At 34.3% G+C, this 23069-nt stretch overlaps 3 protein-coding genes across 3 annotated transcripts in view; 2 read left to right on the top strand and 1 right to left on the bottom strand.

Moving 5' to 3' along the window:
- The window catches only part of LOTGIDRAFT_104058 (hypothetical protein), a gene marked incomplete at both ends in the record, with an annotated part of 31079 nt that extends 29557 nt beyond the window's left edge, over positions 1-1522 (top strand). The window contains one exon of the mRNA XM_009053292.1: positions 1409-1522. Within this exon, the coding sequence (XP_009051540.1) occupies positions 1409-1522 (114 nt within the window). The remainder of the gene's footprint in view (positions 1-1408) is intronic.
- An 825-nt stretch (positions 1523-2347) lies between these two features.
- Positions 2348-6476, top strand: LOTGIDRAFT_152774 (hypothetical protein; the record flags this gene model as incomplete). The annotated part of the gene is made up of 8 exons (XM_009053291.1): positions 2348-2595; positions 3617-3748; positions 4161-4268; positions 4494-4619; positions 4880-4993; positions 5316-5429; positions 5928-6065; positions 6341-6476. The coding sequence occupies 8 exons, from the start codon at positions 2348-2350 to the stop codon at positions 6474-6476; spliced, it is 1116 nt and encodes a 371-aa protein (XP_009051539.1).
- Positions 6477-10880: 4404 nt separating this feature from the next.
- LOTGIDRAFT_104165 (hypothetical protein) lies at positions 10881-16874 on the bottom strand (the record flags this gene model as incomplete). Its single annotated transcript, XM_009053290.1, has 12 exons — positions 10881-11066; positions 11318-11418; positions 11658-11757; positions 12005-12277; positions 12410-12625; positions 12937-13071; positions 13219-13351; positions 13546-13612; positions 13803-13868; positions 14063-14245; positions 15391-15522; positions 16751-16874. Coding segments are annotated over 12 exons (1716 nt in total), but the record flags the coding sequence as incomplete, so codon positions are not given.
- Positions 16875-23069: the final 6195 nt, after the last annotated feature.

Raw genomic sequence — 23069 nt, 5'->3', positions numbered from 1 at the left:
CCGGTATGCTGAGGATTGACAGATATTCTCTTGACTTTGACATTGGAGAGCGAAGATGGTCAATACTGTCAGTAGGACACTGGTCAGATGATATATCATCTTAACTGGAAAATATTGACATTGTGTACAACAGTCAGGGAACTCATAAAATGGAACATCTCAAGGATTACGATCGTCGTTATTTTACATTTGTGTACTTACTTAACCTACAATTCCTGTATTGAGGCATAAAATAAAATGAAATATATTTCTTTTTCCGACTGTCGAGGGATCTTAAACATGTTATAATCTTTTAGGTCCTAAGTTTATTTTACAAGGGAAACTTTATAAATATTGGCTAGCAAACCGAGCTTTGATATCTATGCAAAAAGTAATTGATATGACCATAGGTGCCATTACAAAATTAATTTCAGAGAAAGCAAACATTACAAATCAATTTTATAGAAAGACCTTATCAAATTCGCCAAATTTACTCATTGCATCAAATTGTCATAAATGGGATAACAATGAGTGATAACTTATAAAAAGATTAATATTCTAAAAACATTATTTAAGAGACTGTTAGCATGCGTATAAATATCTACCGCCTACCTGTATTACAAGAATTATAACCACATTGAAAAACACTACTTTATTCTTGGCACGATTCTCTTTATGAAATTTCTCGATAGAAAACGAACATGATAAAAGGGTGACTAGAGGAGAATCAACTTTCACCGATTACAGATTGACAACATATGTGACAAAAACACGACCAATAGATCCTTTTCAAAATGAAGGCCACATGTTTTGTGTGTTTCCTTTGTTTTATTGTTCTTATGATGCTGCCAATAGATTGTGGTTCATTTCAAACGCCGTTGGCATTTTCTGTAGAAAAAAAATGAAAATGTTATATTGAGATAAACAGTATTACTGCATGATTTTCTTTGACATGTTTCTATTGCATTCCAATTCCAATAGAGGTCGAAATATCTTTGAATGTTCTCATCTGTAAGAGATATAGTCTTGATATTTTCCTTTTAAGCTCAATTTAAAGCCATCCAAATCACTTTTCAGAATATCATGTCTGGTGTCTGTTTCGCCTGCGTATCGGCGAAATTCAAGAGCAGTTACGATTTTCATACGCATCTTATATGCCATTATATCCGTGATATGAGAGCTCATAACTAACAATTCTTCATAGCATTTTTTTCTTAATTCTTATAACAATCAAACTAAACGTCAAATTTCGTTCAAAAACGTGATAAGGATAGCTTATTAACAGCTGTCATTGTGTCAAAATCTGCACAACGATAATTCATTTCCACCCACAGGAAAAACGGAACAAAATATCACGAGCTGTATTTTAATTAGATTATGTGAACTGGAATCGTTGATGTTTATGAATTTGTTTTTATATGTTTTACAGGGAAAAGGTCTTCAAACAACTTATTGGTTAGAGGGCAGAGAGGATGAAGAAGAATTACATAATAAATTAATACAAACTGATCTACGAAAGTACACTAGAAAACCTCCTAGGTAGTATGTTCAATAGATGCCGAATATTTGATATCAAATGTACTTTTCATGTTGGACTGTTTCAAAAGAGATGTCGAGGTGACATACAAGTTCGCATAGTGACACAAGGTGCACTCCCTCTGCTTTTCAAGCTACACCTGTCATAGTTTTTGTTTGGGATTTCGAATAAATCAGAACACTGCTGTCGTAATCTTACCCTAAAGAAATCATTGGTCTTTTCCTGAGGAATCTCTTACAAAATACAATGTTTTTTTATTCTTATTCGCCGTCTCATCTATATGTCTGTAAAAATTGTGTCCTCTGGAAAATATCAAATTTTTCTATCTTTTAATTATGAAAGTCCAAGTGATAAAAAAGAAGAAACCGTCTCACCTACAACTAAAGAAAATAATACCAGTGAAGATACGGAAAGTCAAACTTCCATGTAAGTGTATTTACCATGCTTTATTTGTATGTCAAGGGAGACAAATCACGAGATTCCTTTAAAAATAGTTTTAAACTCGTCTCAAATCCATCTGAATTGGCTCTAATGAATTTTTTAGACTAAATGAAACCGAACAATTGTACGCATTGACTGTGAATTTGCAAACATGTTTATTCTCATTTTCGGGGGTTGATTTGTGTCTTGAATATATGTAGATAGTCATCTACGAAAAACATAAATCCTCAAACTAGGAATTCCACATGTATGTATGTTCTATACTGTCCGTGGGAGCAAGTTGTAAGTGATTAAGGAAAATCGAAATGCACGTGCAACACGTACCAGAGTTCTGTATAAAAACAAACTGACGCCTGCTGAGAATTCAGTTTCCGTGAAGACAGCGAGCTGATGGCACGTCTAACCTCCCAACAACGTGAACAATCCATCGGACGAATACATGTCGGACAACGTGTTCAAGTCATTCCCAATACATTTAACTGTAGTATACTAACCATTGAGAGACTTTGGATTCGTTACAACACCATCAACAGTACTGATGACCGTCCACGTAGTGGTCCTACCCGAGTAACAACACCAAGACGAGATCGATATATCCTGCGGCAACATCTGCATGACAGATTCACCACAGACAGCTCGTAAGACCATTGGCCACCAATGTCGCTGTCCATCAGTGGCGGAACCAGGTCTACGGTCGAGAGGGGGCGAGATACCTGAGATTGCCCGAATCTTTAACCTAGTTATGAGATTTTTGCCCGAAAACTTTGCTTTCGGGGCTGCGAGGGAGGGGGTGGGGATTTGCACCGCAACTGCTGTCCATAAAGAGGTCCGGTGCTCACTCCCCATAATCGTAAGCAACGCCTTGTGTGGGCCACCCAACGACAACATTGGCGGCATCAGCAGTGATGATCCACGTGTTCTCAGACGAAAGTCGGTACTGCATTTCCATCGCAGATGGCAGAGTACGGGTGTGGCGAAGAAGAGGTGAACGTTTTACAGAACAGTGTGTAGTTGAAAGAGATCCGTGGGGAGGGCCAAGCATTATGAAAAAGGGTGCAATCAGAAACTTGAACCTGTTGTCTTCCAGAATATCTGCCCAGACAAAGGCCACGGGGTCACAGCTGCCCGTTACATCGACATCGATCCCACGTTGTACCACATTTTGACAGACGCCAAAACCACACCTTCCATCATAACTACGCCCGTCCATTGCCACCAGAACCTTCCTTCAAAAAAATAACATTAGAGTAATACCATATACCTCACTCAGCCTCGACTTAAACCCTATAGAACCCTTGTGAGATGACATCCAATGACGACTAAACCAGATCCAACCGCTTCCAAATCAGTGCAGCTTTCCTAAGAGTCTTGGCGCAGATTCCAATGGCGTCTGTAAATCGTTTGTGCCACTCCATGTGCAGAAGATACTGTGCCGTTATTAACGCACAAGGTGAATACACCAGATACTGCTTTTCAGCCACCATCTGTAAAGATCACGTGACCAGATCCTTGATATGTCATAGAAATACTTGAAAGACAAATGTGGTTGTTTTCTGACTAAATTTGAATAAACAATTCACTATTTTCTGTGCTTTGTGACGGATGGCGAATCTGTCCCTTGACTTGTTGTAGACTATATTAAATGTATTTTATATCTAGATGCAACGATAAAGAAAACCAACACACAGGGCCTTTAAAGAGAAACAATGAGAGTTCTGAAAAGGAAGAACTGATACCGATGTGTCCCTTTGCCGCCCTTAGTCAAGAAATTGGTCGCAAAGAGAGGAATATGTAAGTTTCTTTTGTTTCTTTGTTTAATTTCTTTTGTTCATTTTTTATTAAACAGGCCATTTTAAAAAGTTGAATGGGTTCATTGTATGTATTGAACCTTATTGTTTTGGTCTACTCGTCCGAATGAAATAAAGGAAAACAGGTGTACTACAAACTCTTCTTATTGATGATCACCCGTTTGTAGAATTGACTCCTTATCCTTGCAAATAGTTTGGTCTGAAGCAGAATAGAGGGACGAAAAAATTCCATTAAGGGCTTTTTTTCTGTAACACATAATATTTATCTGAAACCATCAAACTGTTTGCATCACGCAAAAACAGTCGCATATCTTGATTAGATTTTTAGATGATGGGAATTCCACTAGAAGTTAATAACGAGCTGTCCTCTAGACTACTTCTTTTATATCTTTCAGAGTTGAAAATCCAAAATCACCAGATGAGGTCAGTTCTCCCACAACAGAAAACAAAACTATCGATTTAAAATTGATGAATGAAGAAGAAACCGGGAATCAAACAATAATGTAGGTGCTTGTTTCAGAAATAAAGAGGTTTTTTTTATCACCTACGGATGGTGTACATTCTGATTCGACGTGGCTCTTTTAATTCCACATCTTGGCCACATTATGACGTAATTACCATTTGCCATTTTGGCGTTTGAAAAGTGTAGATATTTTTGACCAAAGCTCAACTTCAGTGTCAATATTTATATATATATATATAGTTAAAGTTCAAATTATTATTTTCAGAAACAACGATAAATCCAAGCCTGATACAATACCTTTCAGGGAGAATAGTGGAAGTTCGGGAATGGAAGGGTTTACCTGTCCCTTTGCAGCCCTTAGTCAAGGAATGACTGTAAAGGAAAGAGATCTGTAAGTTTTCATTGCGAAATTATTATTCTGATGTCAAAATTGTCTCAAATATTGCAACAGGTAGATCCAGGTTCAGATCAACGTTATAGCCATATTCCTCGATACTCACCACAATCATAGGTTTAGAGATTTTCTACTTTCTGTAGGTTAAAACGGTATCTCCTTGTGCCCTTCCATTCATCACATGAATACGATTTGAGTTATCAGTGATTAATAATCTACCAAACATTATGCTGGCAATGTCGTTTATTTTGTTTCAGTCTCTTCTCTAAATTTGATCACAAAGCGTCAACTGAAGATTCAGAATTACAATTTCATCTGACCAGAGATCGTCCTCCTACACCATTTAGAAGAGATCGTACCCTAATATCAAAGTAAAATTTTTTACAATGTTTCTAAATCGACTCTTTTCTGATTTTCAAATAACGAGGAATCCTTAAGGGGCACAAACGGCTTCGGGCTGTTCATCAATCATTCTACCTGAATCACTTGCAACCACCATCAACTACGTTGTGACTGAACCTTTAGATCTATAACGCCCAATTTAAATTTAAAGTTTTTTTTTAAGTACCGTGGGTAATGAAAATCTTGTTCGGGAATATTATTTTTACACAACATATCAATGCTATTAGTATTTGAAAATGAATCTCAGCACCTTTTTATTATCCTTATTTATGTACTACTGGTTTGTTTTAGATCCGATGATTCCACGAAACCCAATGGCAATAATTCTACGTCGACTGCAAAGAATGAAAACACAGAAAAGTTTGGCATGAAAAGTCTTTTGTCTCCTACCTCACCAGGAACGAAGTAAGATCAGTATTTTTTTTAAAACGCTGCTATACAAAATTTAACGAGTGAACAGATACGCTCAATTCAATCTGGTGTGTGCAAAATGCAAAAGCCGGTCAGTGATTTTCTATCAACCACTATGTTGGAGGGCGAACGACGAGTAAGGCTAAAGATGAGGTCAGAGCAGCAGACATTTAAGATCTTTATGATAAATACGAGACAGAGGGAAGAAGAGGTGGAATGGAGGTGTCAAAGACGGGTCATTCTCAGTTTTGTAACATCCAACCTTCCCTGTCTCCTATCCAAAGAAACGGCACTGAGTCTGGATATGGCGGTAACGTAAATTTGGACAACCAACTACTGGATACGGCCAAGTGCACAATTTGGGCTCTACTTATTGCAGTATGATTTGTGGATCTTCCAGTACTGCAAATCATTCCATGTGTCTGATAAAGTTATTTAGTATCTCTGTTGGAAGAACTATATATATGTAATATGGTAATTTATTAATTGTAGAACAACTGAAGAGACATCAATTGCTAAATCCCATAATGAAGACTCTAAGAAGCTAAATGGGAACGCAAATGATGGAAAGAATCTTAGTCGTCCTCTCTCATTAATTACTCAAGATTATTCAAAAACACAACATCCAAGGTAAGCTTTATGGGTGAGGTTATGGGCTTGTCAAAGTTGAAGTAGAAACCAAACCCTCATTTTTCCGTTCACTCCATGTCATAAGACATGAAATGAATCTGAAAATTCTCCACTGATTGGCCTAAATGATGATGGTTTTCTGACTATAGTGTCAAACATCAATGACTCAATGGTTCATCTAGCATTAATGACCCCTTTGAAGTCGTGTGGGTAGGATCTGAATTTGGGGTTCGATTTCCTTTATCAAGGTTACATAGAAACTTTCTGTTTTATAGTGAAAATGGTGTAACAATCGTCAGTGATAAAAGTCCATCATCATTAATCTGTGGTATAGGTGCCCTGTACAAGACAAATCGACCCATTTTGCCAAAAAAAGAACGAACTAGAACAAGAAAAAAAATTGCAAAGTGATCAACCATAAGCTGGGCAGCAATCGCGGCATAGCGATATATATGCTTTACAGTTCGACTCGGTCAACTCGAATCGACTAATGGAAGGCTGCATTCGGCAAGAATGTGGTGATTGTGGTGATCCAGGAGGCAACCAACCCGATGGTCTTTTATGGAAGGTGTTCAGAATCTACACCATCGACAACTTGTTTAAAGCAAGTATCGAGTCATGAACTCACATCATTGGTTGCATCCTGCCGCTTCCCCTGCTTAAGGGTAACAAGGACGCAACCGTTCCGATGTCTTTTAATGGTGGGTGTTAAAAGCTGCAGTACTTCAATGTTTTGAAAGGTATGAAGTCAGGTACTAATATCCACGGTTGCATCCAATAGATCCCCTGCCGTGGGATATGGGATAATTGATTATTGGTGATCGTGTGCATTTAAATAAGAAATCAGCTCTGTAACAGTCGTATTTTTTATCACCATTTTTTTTAGATAAAAGCACTATAAAAATAATATTTATATCTGAAACATTATATATGGCTATTATGATGTTTTGTTGTGAATGCTGGGATTGGTTAATGGACATTCTGAGATGTTTTCTCAATGACAGAAAGAAGGATATGTATATGCCTAGACATTACTTAACTATGTAACTAAATGGTTTTCGTACTCTTAGATAGTACTAATGTTGGAGGTTCTAGAGACTACACTTTTAACCAATTCATTTTACTGAATCTTGAATATGGTTCACAACTGGATATCAATAAGAATCGGCTATGTAACGCCATTACAAATAAAGGGGGAAAACTGTATTCTGTAACACCAATGTTGATGATCGATCAGTTCCATTCTCTCTACCGGAAATACATAACGTCGTTGTATTTCAATAATTATTGATTATTGATTATTATATTATGAAGTAGTAGCCTAATGGTTTTTCCTTGTGGGATACTTCACGAATGTGACTGAAATGTGTCACGATTCCAATGTACCTATGTAAGGCACATGAAATCCGAGGATACATCGAAGAAGGGTTAATCTTACCCCTCGACTTTATTGTGATCGGAGCAACTGCCATCAAAAATGACATTTTATGTCAAGCCCATAACGTATTGATATCACGTCCGAGTTACGGGTAGGGCCTACTTCCTGACAATAAAAGTACAGAATAGAAGATATTTGGTACGTGTTTATGGAAATCATATGAATTCTATACCTTTCTCTTAGCCTGCAATACCAGGCAGCATGAAGTCATGTCAGGAATTGCTAACACCACAAGTGCTATATGTTCCCCTGTACATATACTAAGGATATCAAAATCTCTTTGAAGCAATCGAAGTTGATGGAACGGGTGAATGAGAAAAGTTGTATATTATTTTAGATACATTTCTAGAAGATTTAGATTTAGATATAAAATAAATGAAAACAAACAAAGAAATATGCACTATATTTTATATAGTTTTTATTAGAAATAAAGTTGTTATGAACAATAATATACTATGTTATTTTGTTATCTATATATAAACAATAAAATGGTATCAACATGTTATATACTAATCATATGTTATATCTGATAGGTATAACTTTTGAAATTGGAAACCTGATAGATACAAATTTGATTTCTGAAATATTATAGATACAAATTTAATTTCTGAAACTTGATAGATATTAACTTGATTTCTGACACATTATGGGTCTAAATTTGATTTCTGACACAACATGAGTCTAAATTTGATTTCTGACACACAATGGAAATGAATTTGATATCTGACACACCGTTAGTCTAAATTTGATTCTGACATACCAAAGGTCTAACTTTGATTCTGACAAACTGTAGGCGATAGGATTCAATTTTATTTCTGATTTCAAAAACATGATTCTAAATTCTGACAATGATGGTTAGAAGTTTGTTTTCTGGGACAGTACTCTTTAAGAAGACAGTTTCAAAATGATCAAAATAGTATATCATCATTTTTCAGATCATCATAATGAATGATTTACAATGAAATAAATTACCATGATGTTAATATACAATGATTTTGTATAATTTATATACAATGATTTTGTATAATTTATATACAATGATTTTGTTTAATTTGTATACAATGATTTTGTATAATTTATATACAGCTATTATAAATCAATCTTCGGACTAATGCAGATGTTGTCATGGATCTAATAAAAACGTGTGGAAATGTCAACACTTTGAGCTTGTATAATGTACAAATTTCTAATGGTTTTGATTAATTCAATATACAAAATAATATTTCGTATTTGTATAATATTAGTTTATTTACTATAATTAAGACCATTTTTGTATCAATTTATCTTCCGAACTTTGTATAGCTCAAAATACAATTGAATTTGTATAGTTAAAAATAGAATTGAATTTGTCTAATACAAATTCATGGAGAGGAAGTACAATTACATTGTATAACAAAATATACATTTAATAACTTTTGTATAATGTTAAAACACAAATACTAAATTTCTATATTATTTACAAACATTTCTATAAGTAAACATGATTTTTGTATAAGTAATATGCGCTGGATTTTAATTCATGATTTTGAACAATGATTTATGAATTAGTATAATAATAATAATAATATTCTTGAATAAAAGACGTGCAAATGAAGAAAATTCTATGTATCCTGAGACAAAAAAGCTAAGGTAATATAAATTTGTGGTCATGTACGATAATCTTGATCATGAAATAGAACGAAAAGCATGTGACCCATGGTCAAAAGCAGGGTCCAAAACATGTATTACCAAACACGTTTCCAAGACAATTTATGGCAGGACTAAGAGATTCGTTGACTTAAAGAGTCGACAGGGATAATAACTAAGATACAAATGAATCGATGATAATATTCTGTCTGGCTGTGATAATTTTGAGTTTTTTTGTATTTTAGATCATTTTCAAGGCAGTATTACAATCATAAAAGAAGCATTAAAAGACATAAACCACTTAAAAACATTGGCTTAATCTATAACAAAAACCCATAACACTAAACATGACTAGACTTGCCAACATGAAAGAACCATAAACAATCAAATTTCAAATGGCTGGATTTGCCAACACTAAATCGCTACAAAAATAGTCTCTAAAAAATTAACAATGACGTACAAACTAGCTTTAAACGAGATTCGACAAATGGACGAACATACAATCAAAATCACATTAATATCTTGAGGACGACAAATGAAATTTGAAGCAAATATACTCAGCATCTAACAAGCCAAGGAGAGAAAAAATACTTAAAACTAATTTGAATTAAGTACTTAACAGTTGACTTTTGACAACCACTTTTGCAGTTAAACTTTAACAATTTTCAAATATTCAATCCACATGCCACTATTGCCCTTATTGAATATTATACATGTAAAGGCCTCAATGTTTGACATTGTATAGTGCTTCTTAGTTGTTCGTTTTCGGCACTATTCTATACATTGCATATACGTTGCCTTGTTTCATCTGGCAGTGACATTCGTATATATAATAAAAAAACCTCTATTATAATATGTATAATTATTTTAAACTCTATACCCGGTTTGTACTATGGAATGCCCTTTAAGACAAAATCACAGATATGCATCTAATAAAATAGCTCTTTTTGATCCAAGTTCACTGGGTCTTTGATTTCGGACTAGATCCTGAGAAAAATATGTCACTATAAGTCATTCAACCATCATTCACACTCATAGTCCTTTTACACTATTTTCACTCGACGGCGTTCTACACTTTGTCAATTTTACTGACTTTGAGAAGATTGTTCAATGTAATGGACGGTGGGGAGTGACCATTAGGGTTAACTGACACAGACATGGTGGATCCTAGTGGGGTATCAATGGTGTTGACCGTTGATGTACTGTTTATAAGTCTATTAAACTCCTGAGGTCGGATGTGGGCGGCGTCTAAAAATTGGGGGAGCATAATGTTTCTTCTCAGTCTTTCATTTCGTGGTCCCCAGTCTTCTGTAGGCTGCATATTGGTTTGTAATAACTGAAATGAAAATACATTTATCCATATAAGTCATGAAATGGATTTACTGAATTACTGAAATACAATGAAATAAGATCCATCAACCTCCTAAACACAACCAGAGGCATCAGGAGTGATGACATCTATCGGCTTTACAGGTCACTCTTTAGGGTATCTGCCCGAAAAAAATATATCTTATTATGACGAGACACCATTTACCCAAGTGCTGTTCTGAAACCTGCCTCGTCCCTGCCGACAACACGGTACGGTTAGAGCGTCATCAAAACGGTCGCATAGGAATTTGGTCTGAAATTCTAACAACTGTTCCTAGCTCTATATATATATAGCAGTTCCATGAAGTCCATTTCGATCAAATTATAATCCAAGACTTTAGACCAAAATCAACCAGATAGTTAGTAAATACGTCAGAGTTTTATTAGAAAATGTAAAATAAACTTACTGTAAAGCCACCTTCTGTACAATATTTAAACAATGCCCATACAGGTACAACAACAATAGGGAAGAGAGATATTAACCATCCCAATGCCACTGCCCAACTAGGATAGGGTTTATCATCAAATGTTGGTTCTTTATATAAGATCATATTGCATAGAATAGTTACCTGAAAAAAGGATAAAGGTTTCAATGCAAAATCAATGCTAAAATAAGAATAAAATATTTAATATTAATTCTCGATTTAGTGATAAATTCGTGTACTCTTGGTACCAGCTTTGGTCTTTTTTATATGTTATATGAAAACACCTTGGTTTGTTCCCTTTATATTGTTATTCTAAATGTTATCTTATTTCAATCTCTGGTTTTCTTCTATTTTTGAATAATTTAAAGTTAAACTGAAATAACAAAAATACTCACCATCACAGCTATGGGGGAGACATATTTCCAACAAATTTTCCAATAAATTTGGGGTTTAAATCCAATCATCATTTCAATATTTTCAGCGAACCTATCATAACCTAAAAAGGTAGAAAAAAGAAAGGTTTTACGTGTGGAATTTGCATTTGTATATAAGATATCCTACAAAACTGACAAAATGACTGACATAAAAGGAAGGGTAAGGCAGTTATTCGGATGTTATCTGCCTTAACATGAAGAAATCTATTCAGAATCCTTATAATGGAGATGTGACACCTGCAGTCCGATGCTGCTCATATTAAGTAGGCTAAGAATAGATTCTTGTAAAAGACGTGCTCACCGTAAATCCAATTCAAGACAAACAATTCCAGGAAACCAATGACCAACAATGGGAAACCACCAACACTGTAGTCTACGAGGTTCAATAAATGTATTCCACCCTAAAGAATAAAAACATCTATGATGATCAATTTGAAAAAAAATATGATCCAGTTTCGGCTAATAAACAACATCGTTCATATAAACGCCATATAAAATGCATTCTGTCCCTTTTCAACTGTCAAGGAATACCATCATGGTATCAACCTGGTAAAACGCTATTTTTGATTTGGTGCAAAAGGAGTGAAAACCTTCGTCCACAGAGAAGAAATTTTGTCTGGAAATTTTAAAAAGAGTTATGCCTCCTACCTTACAAATCATTGGTAAACCAAGTAAGAATGATGTAACCATAACTGTTATACGGAAACTGTAAGATCCTTTATGAGTTCTTAAATATCTGGGAAATTCATCAGTCAAAGCACTCAAAACACACTCCACTATGGAAAACTGTGAACCAAATCCTAAGGTTAACATCATCAGAAAGAAGAAAACAGCCCAAAGTGGTGAAACTGGCATTCTTGCTATAGCTTCTGGGTATACAATAAAGGCCAATCCAGGTCCTGTAAAAGAAAAAAAACATATCTAATTTGAAGTTATATTTTTTGCGATCAAAGTCTGGCTTTAATGTCCATTATAATTTTTGTTTGCACAGCAACAGTGCCCATTCTTTCAACCAGGTTTAAAGCTAACTGTGTATTTACCTCCTGCAGCCACCTCAGAAACCTCAACGCCTTTTTCGTGAGCCATAAAACCAAGAATCGAGAAGATGACGAATCCAGCGAAAATACTGGTGAAACAGTTAATCAAGGCGACAATCAGGGAATCTTTGAAACAGTTATTCTTAAATTTGTTGTAAGACGACATAGCTATAAGACCACCACTGCAGGTACTTAATGAGTAGAAAATTTGAGTAGCAGCATCGCTCCATACCTGAAAAAGGTCATGAAATAAGTAAGGCATGATTACTCAGTACAGATAAGTTCTTGATTTGCCAGTTTATTAAAGCTAACATGCAATCATAAAATCAAACACGATAAATAATATTTAAAAATGTGGGTTACATCAACAATCTACAAAATGTTGGTCGCGTAAATGTTATCACGCAAGTGTATTCTTTTCAATTTTCTCGGTGACTTTAAAGATCTAAGAACGTTAAAATGAAATTATTTTTTCCTCAAAAAGTCACAAAATTAAAGCTTGTACGCAATTTAAAAGATGATGTACTAATTTAGTTTACATACCCTAGGATCTGACAGTCGACTGAAATCAGGTTTCAGATAATAAATAATACCATTAACAGCACCTTCTAGAGTAACACCTCGTATTAACAATATACATAACATAATATAGGGAAATACAGCGGTAAAATACACAACCTGAAAATATTAACAGAAGTCAATCAAAATAAAGAGAGAAGTAGTTGTCTTTATTTATCGCTACATTCTTGGTCAAATGATTTTGGGTATCATTGATAAAGGTGGAATTAAACAAGATAATAGGGTAAATCAGAGAAACAAAATTACCTTTCCAAGAGACTGGATACCTCGTAATAAACATGCACCTACGATTAACCAGGCAAGAAATAAACAGATTGCCAATTTCCAGTTAACAGTACCAAAGTCATCAATACTTTCACTCTGTTCTAGAACGTAATATCTGAAAGAAGATCGTAGCAATGTACTTACTTTTTACAAAATGCAACGCGAATACCATCGGCAAGGTATTTTGATCGGGACTATATAAACATTAATTTAGGCAACATTAGTTAGTAGGCAAATGCATTGTAATCTGTAGCATAATATATCAAACATCCCTAAAAGCATCATAGTAGCTTTAAAATCAATACTCACTTATAATATTCTTCACTAGGCGTATTCATTGAACCATTATGGGCATGTGTAGACGTGTAATTGATCCCTACAAGCAAATTGAAAACAATTAGGATAATTGCATTTAATATAGTCATTTGTTTATTACATGTATATTCAAAAATATGTCACAATAACTTCATTGGAACCTGTTTTAATTTGGTCACAATGGCCAGCAACCTTTCAGGTAAACCTTTTCGTCTCGGCTTTATTTGAAGCAAAGGGGCCACAACAGATACGTGTGAAAGATTTTCTTAATGCCTCATTTGTGGTCCATGTCGAAGTGTTAAGGCACCTTTTCTGCACTAGATCCCGGGCTAAATGGTGCACTGAAACCTTCTTAAAATCTATTAGATTCAGATTAAAGGAATAACGGTTCAACCCTATCCTTGAACACCAGGATCTAAAGGAATGATTCCGTTTTTGATAGACATATGGCTCAGCTGTTTAGGATATAAAGCGGGACCATCTCGGGGAGTAGGGAAAAACACCAACTCACGTTCTTCATCAGTAAGAGTAAACTCATAAGGAAGGCAGTTTTCTGTGTTCCAGGTATTATTACAGCTGATCCAAGGTAACTGACTAGTAAATGAGGAATATAGGTAAAATAATGTATGAGCTATAATAACATTATAATATAAACTGATTAACCATGATGATATCACCATACCATAACCTAATCCTACAAAACAAAAGATCATACTATTAATTTGATTGGTCTTTCATTTCGAAATCATAATCATAATCATAGGCGAGAAAATTCGTCGGTATTAAAAATGTTCCTGTCAATTTAGGAAGCAGTGCTTGGCAAATGACAGTTTTAAGTGGTCAGAATACACTGAGGGTTGTAAACTTTCTATACAAAAAACAATTGATACGTTCATAATTGGTCGTCGCCTTAGTTTCGAATAGCCATAACTTTTTAAAATCTATTATAATTTAATATTGTATTATTTATGTCGGCCATTTTCAATTTTCAAAATTAAAAGTCTTCAGACAGTTTAGTTCTGGCCATTAAGTGTCTCTTGACGACTATTTTACTGTAGACGGTCTAGGAATATATTTGACAAATTAAAATGAATGACACGAATGCCAGACTTGTTTTTCATCTGAACATTCATCGTTTATCTCATTTATGTTTACGTCATATGATAATCGGAATCACTCTTGGCCTCAAAAAATGAAACCTACCATTCTGAAAATTCATAAAAAAGTCAACATATTTGCTTTACAAGCTGTCTGGGCTCAATTTCAGCCACACTTTCCAGAGTCAAATACTGAGATCTGATTGTAGGTTGTCTGAAATTGTGCTCTATCAGATAGTTAGTAATTTAAACATCATGTTTTAAGTGGGTCTAAAATCAAGTTTTTGTCTCACAAAGGGTCTGCTCATGGCTTATGTTTCCATATGTTATATAACAGATCGTGAAGTTATCAATGACAAATATCATCCAATTAGCATCTCATGTGATTTTGACGTGGACAACACGAGGGGTTATTCTGTGACATGCGTTAGCTCAATGAGTTGAGACTCATGTCATAGTATTAATTGAGCTTTAATAGACTTTTAATGTTGTTAAAGTCATATAGGTAAAATCCATGTATAAACTACGTCACAATATGAATAGTCATTATCATGAGATACTATCATGTGCTATCTCATTTCTATTTGAATATAAATACAGTTCATTATTTTTATCATTATTACTTTAATATATAAGCATTTATTGTCATGGTCATGAAATTTACGTTTACGTATATAGGTCAACCATTTATCTAAGTAGTACTTTGATTTGCTATTAAGTGTAAAAGTATGAAAATAGTTACCTTTAAAAATGGGGTTGACAGTCCAAATAGCAATTGGCCCTAAACTTGCAAACTGGCCAAATGCAAGTTCCATAAAGAACAGAGGTAAACCAACCGCTGCCAACATAATCAAATAGGGGATTAAAAAGGCACCTACAATAAAAATAAAAATATATATATATATATATGATCAAATCTGTCATATTTCAAATACGGAAATTCGTTGGTTATTTTTATTGAATAAGTAATACTTTGTAAAGTGTATGGGATTTTTAGATTTTTTTTAGAAATGAAGTTTGGTAATTGAAATCTTGCTCAATCAAACGTTCTACTTCAGTTTAGCCAAGTTGGTTTGATAAATTGACTAATAATTTATTTGTAAATCGTATGGGAACGTATTGCTTTAATAATGAACAACGTGAGAATAGAGGAAATCTTCCTGTTTCACTTACAATATAACAATTGTAGTTTCGTGATATTGGCTGCCATTTTGACAGTAACTAATTTCAAATGTGAAATTGTGAAATTAAGAATTTATAAATGAAGTTTTATATTTGGAATTTTCTTGAAGAATATTACGAAACTCTTCAAACGCGAACAATACATTTATTTCATAATAGGGAAATTTGACACATTATTAAGTTTATCAAATCGTTTCAGTTTTATTGGCGTTTTTGAAATCATCGAATTTGAAGGGGAATTAAATTATAAGCTCAGGAAAGATGAAATTTTTTTTCAAGAATATTCTTTTACTTTCCCAACATTAAATAATAACCAAGCCCAAAACATGTACTGAAAAGTATAAGGATGTAAAACTGGTGTGAAAATAAGTATATGTCGTTTACGGACATACATTTATTGTTGTTTGTGTCTTCGCGGTATAATGTATTACACTAAATCCTGTTGATCTATAGTTATGAATATTACGGACATCCGTACCTCATCAATATAGTAAATAACTCTATTACCACGAGTCCTGCTCTGACGTCAGGAAACAGCAACTATACGTGTTTTGGAATGATTGTGCAAATCAGTGGTTAGTCGTTTTCTTTTACATGCTTTTTCAAGATTGGTAGGCCTAACATTTAAGATATGACTCTAAAGTATCATGTTCTTTTTGCTTCTAGCTTGATCTGGATACATAAGTATTAGGGATGGACTTGAAATGGGGATGTACATGTTTGGAGGCATGTTTATATGACAAGATTCTCAGTATATTAACTTGAGAGTTTTACCGCCAATAGTTTGATTCTACTTCCGGTTTGCATTGGTTATGGTTGCATTTAGAGGAATATTTAATGTAATATAAGTTAGCACCGAGACGTTTTGATGTTAGGGAACAAACCAAAATCTCCACATTGAACAAAGTGTTTATCCTTACCTCCTCCGTTTTTGTAACAAAGATACGGGAACCTCCAAACATTTCCCAAACCCACAGCGTAACCAATACAAGTGAGAAGAAATTCCATTTTTCCTCCCCAATTAGCTCTCTCTTCCTCCACGCTTTCAATGGTATCTTTACTAGCAAAATCATCAGGATCTTCGTTAGCTTGAGTACCATGCTGCAAGAATGGAAAATATCCGTTTATGACAGACGTTAACTTTATTTAAGTCGAAATGATGCGACCATTTAGGAACCATTTACGTTTTTTTAATTATAGTCAACTTGAACTATACTTAATAAATGGTTTCTTAGAACCGATGACTAATGAAGAAATGTCCCGTTGGACACCAATCTTCTTATAGCCCATCAAGACATAATGCCATTTTTTGATATGATCAGAAAATTATGCAAATGTTCGCAGCTGAAATTCTATAGACTCTGATTAAGGCATCTGAAATAATTCAGTAACCAACAAGTATGCTGATACAGATGATTTATAAAAGATCGCAGAATTTCCGCAGAACTACGTCTTTTCAAATAGCAAAATAACATTCATATTGTTTACTTTCTATTTCTTTTATTAACTCTTGCTTTGTTTTTTATTTCTTTTGTCCTCTTTATATTTATCTATCTTCATTGTATAACAATGCTTAAGACAATATAGCAGGCTCTGACATTTTATTTTAGTTACAATAAACCTGGAAGCTAGAATAATGTCTATCACTATAGTAAATCACATTGTATAGGCGAGAAGGAGGACGATCGATTTTTACTATTTCCAAGAAAATCAATTAAAGTGTTTGGGCGTCTTTAAAAGAAGATCAAAACAAATTCCTGCTCGACGATTTCCTAAATGATTATTTATTAACCCTATGTTATCAAACAATGCCATATTAGGCAGGCATGTTGATACTATAGGAACATCGGCAGTAACCTTGTGATTCCTGGCACAGTGCCAGACTAAGATCGATGCCATTGACGTCATGGAGTTAGTAAGAGGGATTGAAGTAATTTCAATGATTTGAGAACGAAAATAGAATTTCTGACTCTCATCTGTTTAATTCATCTTCTAAACTTATTATTATTGACATGTTTGCGATATAAATGCTTCTAAAATTGGTTGAAATTTTTGTTTATTGGTTCCAGGTTTTGCTAGTTTAGTATACATTAAACCAGTTAGTACCGGATCTGAGTGTTATATTTAGAATATCGATTAACGATGGATATTTGTTATGCTTTTATAGTTATTATTCAGAGTGCAATAGGTTTACATAAGGTTATCTTTGAGAGACTGCTTACTGAGCAATTTGAAGGTCCTCAAACATTAAATAACAAAGCTTAAAGATGGGTTTCCTTATTTTAAACTATTTGATTAATTGGTGTTTCTAATGAATTATCATCTATTTTTAATCATATCATTATGATCTTATTGCACATACATGTAATTCAGAGTTTTAACCAATCATAAATGCAATCTGGATACATAAAAAAAGATTTTGACTTTTCTGGAATTCTGCTGGTAATTCCCTTCTAACTTAGCTAATTATGAATTAATTATGGACATGTGAGACAAACTGGTATTTTTCCAAGTCATTAGAACACCTCCACTTTCTGTTCATATAAGTATTAGCATTTTCATTTTCATAAATGAAAATAAGGGAACCCATCTTTAAGTATTTCTATGAAAGTTTGGGTGGAATTGGCCACAATATTCAAGAGGCAACTTTTTAAAATATCTATGACAAAGGCTCTGTAATCTCCATCATCCTTATATGGAGCAGAAAAGTAAGACGTAAAACACCATTTCATTTCATTTTGGGTGTCGTTAATAAACCAAGCCCGAGTGACAGTCTATATGGTGTTATTTTTTTTTTTAAGAAAATAAGGAGACTCCATTCTCGTTTGACTCTATCAAATAATGTATTGAGCAAGAAAAAAACTGTCCATGCGTCAAGTAAGTGACTAGTTGGACACTGTAATGACGTATGGGGATAAGAAAGAAGAAAAAATAAACTATTGAAGCCTTGCCGTTGCCACTTATGTAAGTACAAAGACTACGGGATTGTGGGTAGATGAAAATAACATGCGAGGTTTTAAAATAACTTGCATCATCGTTTATATAATTGAATTTAGCCCACTCATCTATGTAACAATCCGTGGCCTACATTCAGTCTGAAAGCTAAAAATCCACCCTAATCAATTTAATAGTTGGTGAAGATATTCTAACAGCGTTTTGACACGTACGTTCGCGTCTACTTCGTGATGCTTTTGTCGCTTTCTTCCAGTGAGATCATACAGAGTAAACCAGTAGGGATCAATAATGTGTTTTAAACTGATTGGATGAAATCTAATGAAGAATTTATTACGTTGGAGGGTATAGAAAGTAGAGCAAATCTATTGGTAACTAGAAAGCTAATTCATGCAACCTAACGGCTCTTAGAAACCAAATAGCTCTATAACTACGCAATTGATTGAACTGTTATTATAGTACACAGACCATCGAATTCCAAATGTAGAGGTTGATTTAGAATTAATATGACGAATTGTTTTAGAATAAAAAATGACGATTGATTTAGAATAAAAAATGATGACGTTGATTTTGAATAAAAAATGACGACGTTGATTTTGAATCAAAATGACCAATTGATTCAGAATCAAAATGACCAATTGATTGTTGATGTTGATTATACCAATATTCATCATTATTTTAATTAAAGTTAAATCAAAGGAGCAATATTTAAAGGGTCTATGTTAAGCCGTGCTTTCTTCGTGATTCAATTCAAAAGAATTTTTCTCAAACATCCAGGAATGTTCCACCTGCCCACTCAATTCAGAACGTACTAAATTAAATTATTTAACGTTTGTTTCTACTCATCAGAAGCTATTTCTCAAGTGCATAAGTTAAGTGAAGATAGAACCTTCCACTAACCTGGCTCGTAACCAGACTTGATTGATCGTAAGTAAGATATTCGGAGGTGCAATGGAATATGTTGTTATTTGCAGTAATAAAATCGGTGGGTTGTCAGATTTTTTGCAATCCATTTATCGGGGGGGGGGGGGGGGGGGGGGGGCCTACATCCCTTTTGATTTGTGCACAACGTAATTTTGAGACGATAGTGATATCAACATTGCGCATTACCAAGAACTATCATCTGTTGGAAGGAAGATTTTCACAACACCTAGTTACCGAGCATTATGCTGCAATCGGCCCTTCGTAATATCTCCTGCGAAAACTTGTCATTACCGATAATAATTTTATTTATTGAATAAATGTTGAATATAAAGTAATAGTGTCGTTTCTGAAACTGTTCTTGTAGTTACTAGTCCACAAAGATCCTGAAATCATGATTAATGTCTGGTCACGATTCGGCTAGAATGGCATAAATAAATCACAGTTCAATAATACAATTATTGTCAATTGTTTTTAATTAAGGTCATTGAAATATGATCGGTTGTCAGTTATTTCTACCCAAGGGTCGTAAATAATTTAGTTAAGTTACCCAAAGGTTTGTTTATTCTTGGAATGCATCTGCTTTTCCTGTTTCAACTCATTTGATTAGTAGCTTGCTTTTGGGGAAGTTTGTTTCTGAAGGTGGGTACAAATGACAATCTGGTGTTTCGTTTCGTGTTTTATTTCCGCAAGTGAAGTTTATTACTTAATTTTCAATTTAATCAGATTGACCTTGTGACTTAAAGAATTTTAAGGCAACTAAATGATGGTAATAGGAAGAATCAATCGCCAAATTTAGTCGAATTTGAGAGCCAGTTGTCATCACAGGAATAGGCTAATGTCGTCGACTTGAACAGTTGGAATCTTCGACTGTCCAGTTCATAGCAGTTGCTTTTCTTGGGTCATGTTCGAGATATTTATTAGAAGATGCTTTGAGTCAATAGTAAACCTGCACCAACCTCATGTTGGCCTCATATTGTTTCATAACTGTTTTTGTTATTTTTACATGAGGGTTCATCAGACATAGGTCTGGCACGAAGAACTGGGTAGAGTGATCTACAGAACCAGAACTCTTGGACTATTCTATTATAAGCCATAAGTTGATTAAATAATAATTCCCAGGTCTTCCTTATAACCAGACGAAGAAAAATCGATGAAAAATAAATTCTGACTGCAACCAGACGATCTAATATGTTTACGTCTGGTTGAAGGTGACACAAGGTCAGTGTAGGTGAAAGCCGATGACGTAATTATGAATTATTTTTAAAACTCTGTTAGTAGTGCCAAGTACTGATTGATAATGTTTCAAAACAAATCAGAACCAGTTCCTGGCAGTCTGGTATCTAATATTAGAAACAGGATATCCACAATGTTAAATATGGAATTATTCGGTGCAATATTGGCATTAATAACCTATGGATGCCAAAAAAAAAGAGATAAATTGTCCACATTAGACCTATTAGGACTACATGTATATTATATAAATATATAATAATCATTATCGCGAATTTGGGGTTCACATTAACCGAAATGCTCATTGGCATGTTCAGGTGGCGTTTGTAGACTTCCGTTACACCTCAGATACATCAAAATAACAATTCAGCCATCGTCGATCTAAACATTCATTTCACTATTCGGTATTTCGCAATTTGGTATTGATTTTAAAGGTAATCAAGTGGATTGAAAATGACCTCGAGGAAAGGAATTGCACATCCTCGTGTAATATTCACACCACTCGGAAAGGGGGATTAAAACTACAGTTATCAACTGATTTGGTGTGAAACAAAAACCTGTTTCTGTTGGTTTTCATAAAAAAAAACTCCCCATGCCTTTAGATCCTGAAGACAATGCTACTTGAAACAATATAATCTTGGACCACGTTTTTTATACAATATGAAGGCTGTCTATGAGGGGGTGTTACTGCTAAACTCAAAATCACATTGTTGCATTGTTTTTTTTCAGATGAAAGCGGATGAAAAATTACTAATCCTTTTATAATCAGATTGCTACAGATTACAAATCCTCCAGTTTAATGAAAGTAGATCCACATACAGTTTGACAAGAAGAAAATCCATTGTGATCATCAAAGGCCCATGCCTTAGCAATTGTTTGGCATATAGTTCTTTGGAACAATCGCTTTCATCTGGATAAAACTAGGTCATGGAACTAGGTCATAGATTGACCTTAGTGTACTCACGTCAGTTCTCAGAACTAGTCAAATATTAGGTGATAAGTAGGGCCTTAGTAAAATAACAAAAATTTTGAGTCATGTTTGTGACATGTAAATTTGATATAAAAAATTTACATATTTACGAAGGCTAATAATAGTTGGCACTCGAATTCATTAACACAAATCGAGTCCAAAATCAGGCCTGAAAGCAAATTTTGGACATAAAAATTTGCTTGTGTGAAGTAACTTCGAGTAAATGAGAAGTTAGCATCGACAGGACAATTACCCTTAACCTACTAAGAGACGTCATTAACTGAATATCGATTTTTCTTCTATAGAATAGAGTACACTTTTTAAAATAGGAAGATATCCCGCCACAAAAGCAAAAACGATGATGTAATAACACCCTGCAATATCTTTTCCTTTTACAAATTTGTTGAATTAGAAATTTAATGATAAACGCCTCATTAAATGAAGCCGATACAAGGAAGTATCGGGTTAAGTTTCAACCCAAATTAAATTCACTACCGGCATCTGTAGTGCCGGTTTTCGGTGACTCATAAATTCTGATGAAGTTATGAGGGAAGTAACACCAGGGAATACCGCGCTCTAGATATAATACCACAGTGGGCCGGCGATTTATAAAAATCATAATATATGTTCATGGAGAGAGAGAGAAAGAGGGGGGAGGGGGGGGGGGGGGCAAAGAGCCTACATAAATAATGTTAAATGTTAAATCTTTAAAAGATGTGCCATAGTCAGTCGTAAGTGTCTTCATAACCAGGACTAAGTGCGTTCATGTCCAGGACAAAATGCCCTTAATTGAAAAACTTGCTCTAAGTGTCTGTATGAAAAATCAAATATTGGGTGTATCTGCGGTTGCTTCCATGTTTAACTCCCAAATAAATATCTAATACAATAAAATACAAATACAACTTACCGCGGGCGCGTATTTATAATCGATTTCTTGTCCATACTGTTGTAAATACTCAGTCAAAGACTGGTTGTTATCGACTTGCTCTATACTCACTATCTGACACTCAGGTAAGGGCAGCTTATTCGATAAAGGTTCCTCCATCTCAAATATTTTTCAAACTTCCGATAAATAAGAAATGAAAATTGAATTCAACAATTATAGTGTAATTTGAAATATGATATTCAAATTTACACGTTGCCTGAAATCCTGACTCTGAAGT

The sequence above is a fragment of the Lottia gigantea genome (genome assembly GCF_000327385.1).
Source record: "Lottia gigantea unplaced genomic scaffold LOTGIsca_2, whole genome shotgun sequence".
NCBI classification, from domain to species: Eukaryota; Metazoa; Mollusca; class Gastropoda; family Lottiidae; genus Lottia; species Lottia gigantea.
Note: the sequence above shows the minus strand (reverse complement) of the source record. Positions and strands in the feature narration are given on the sequence as shown.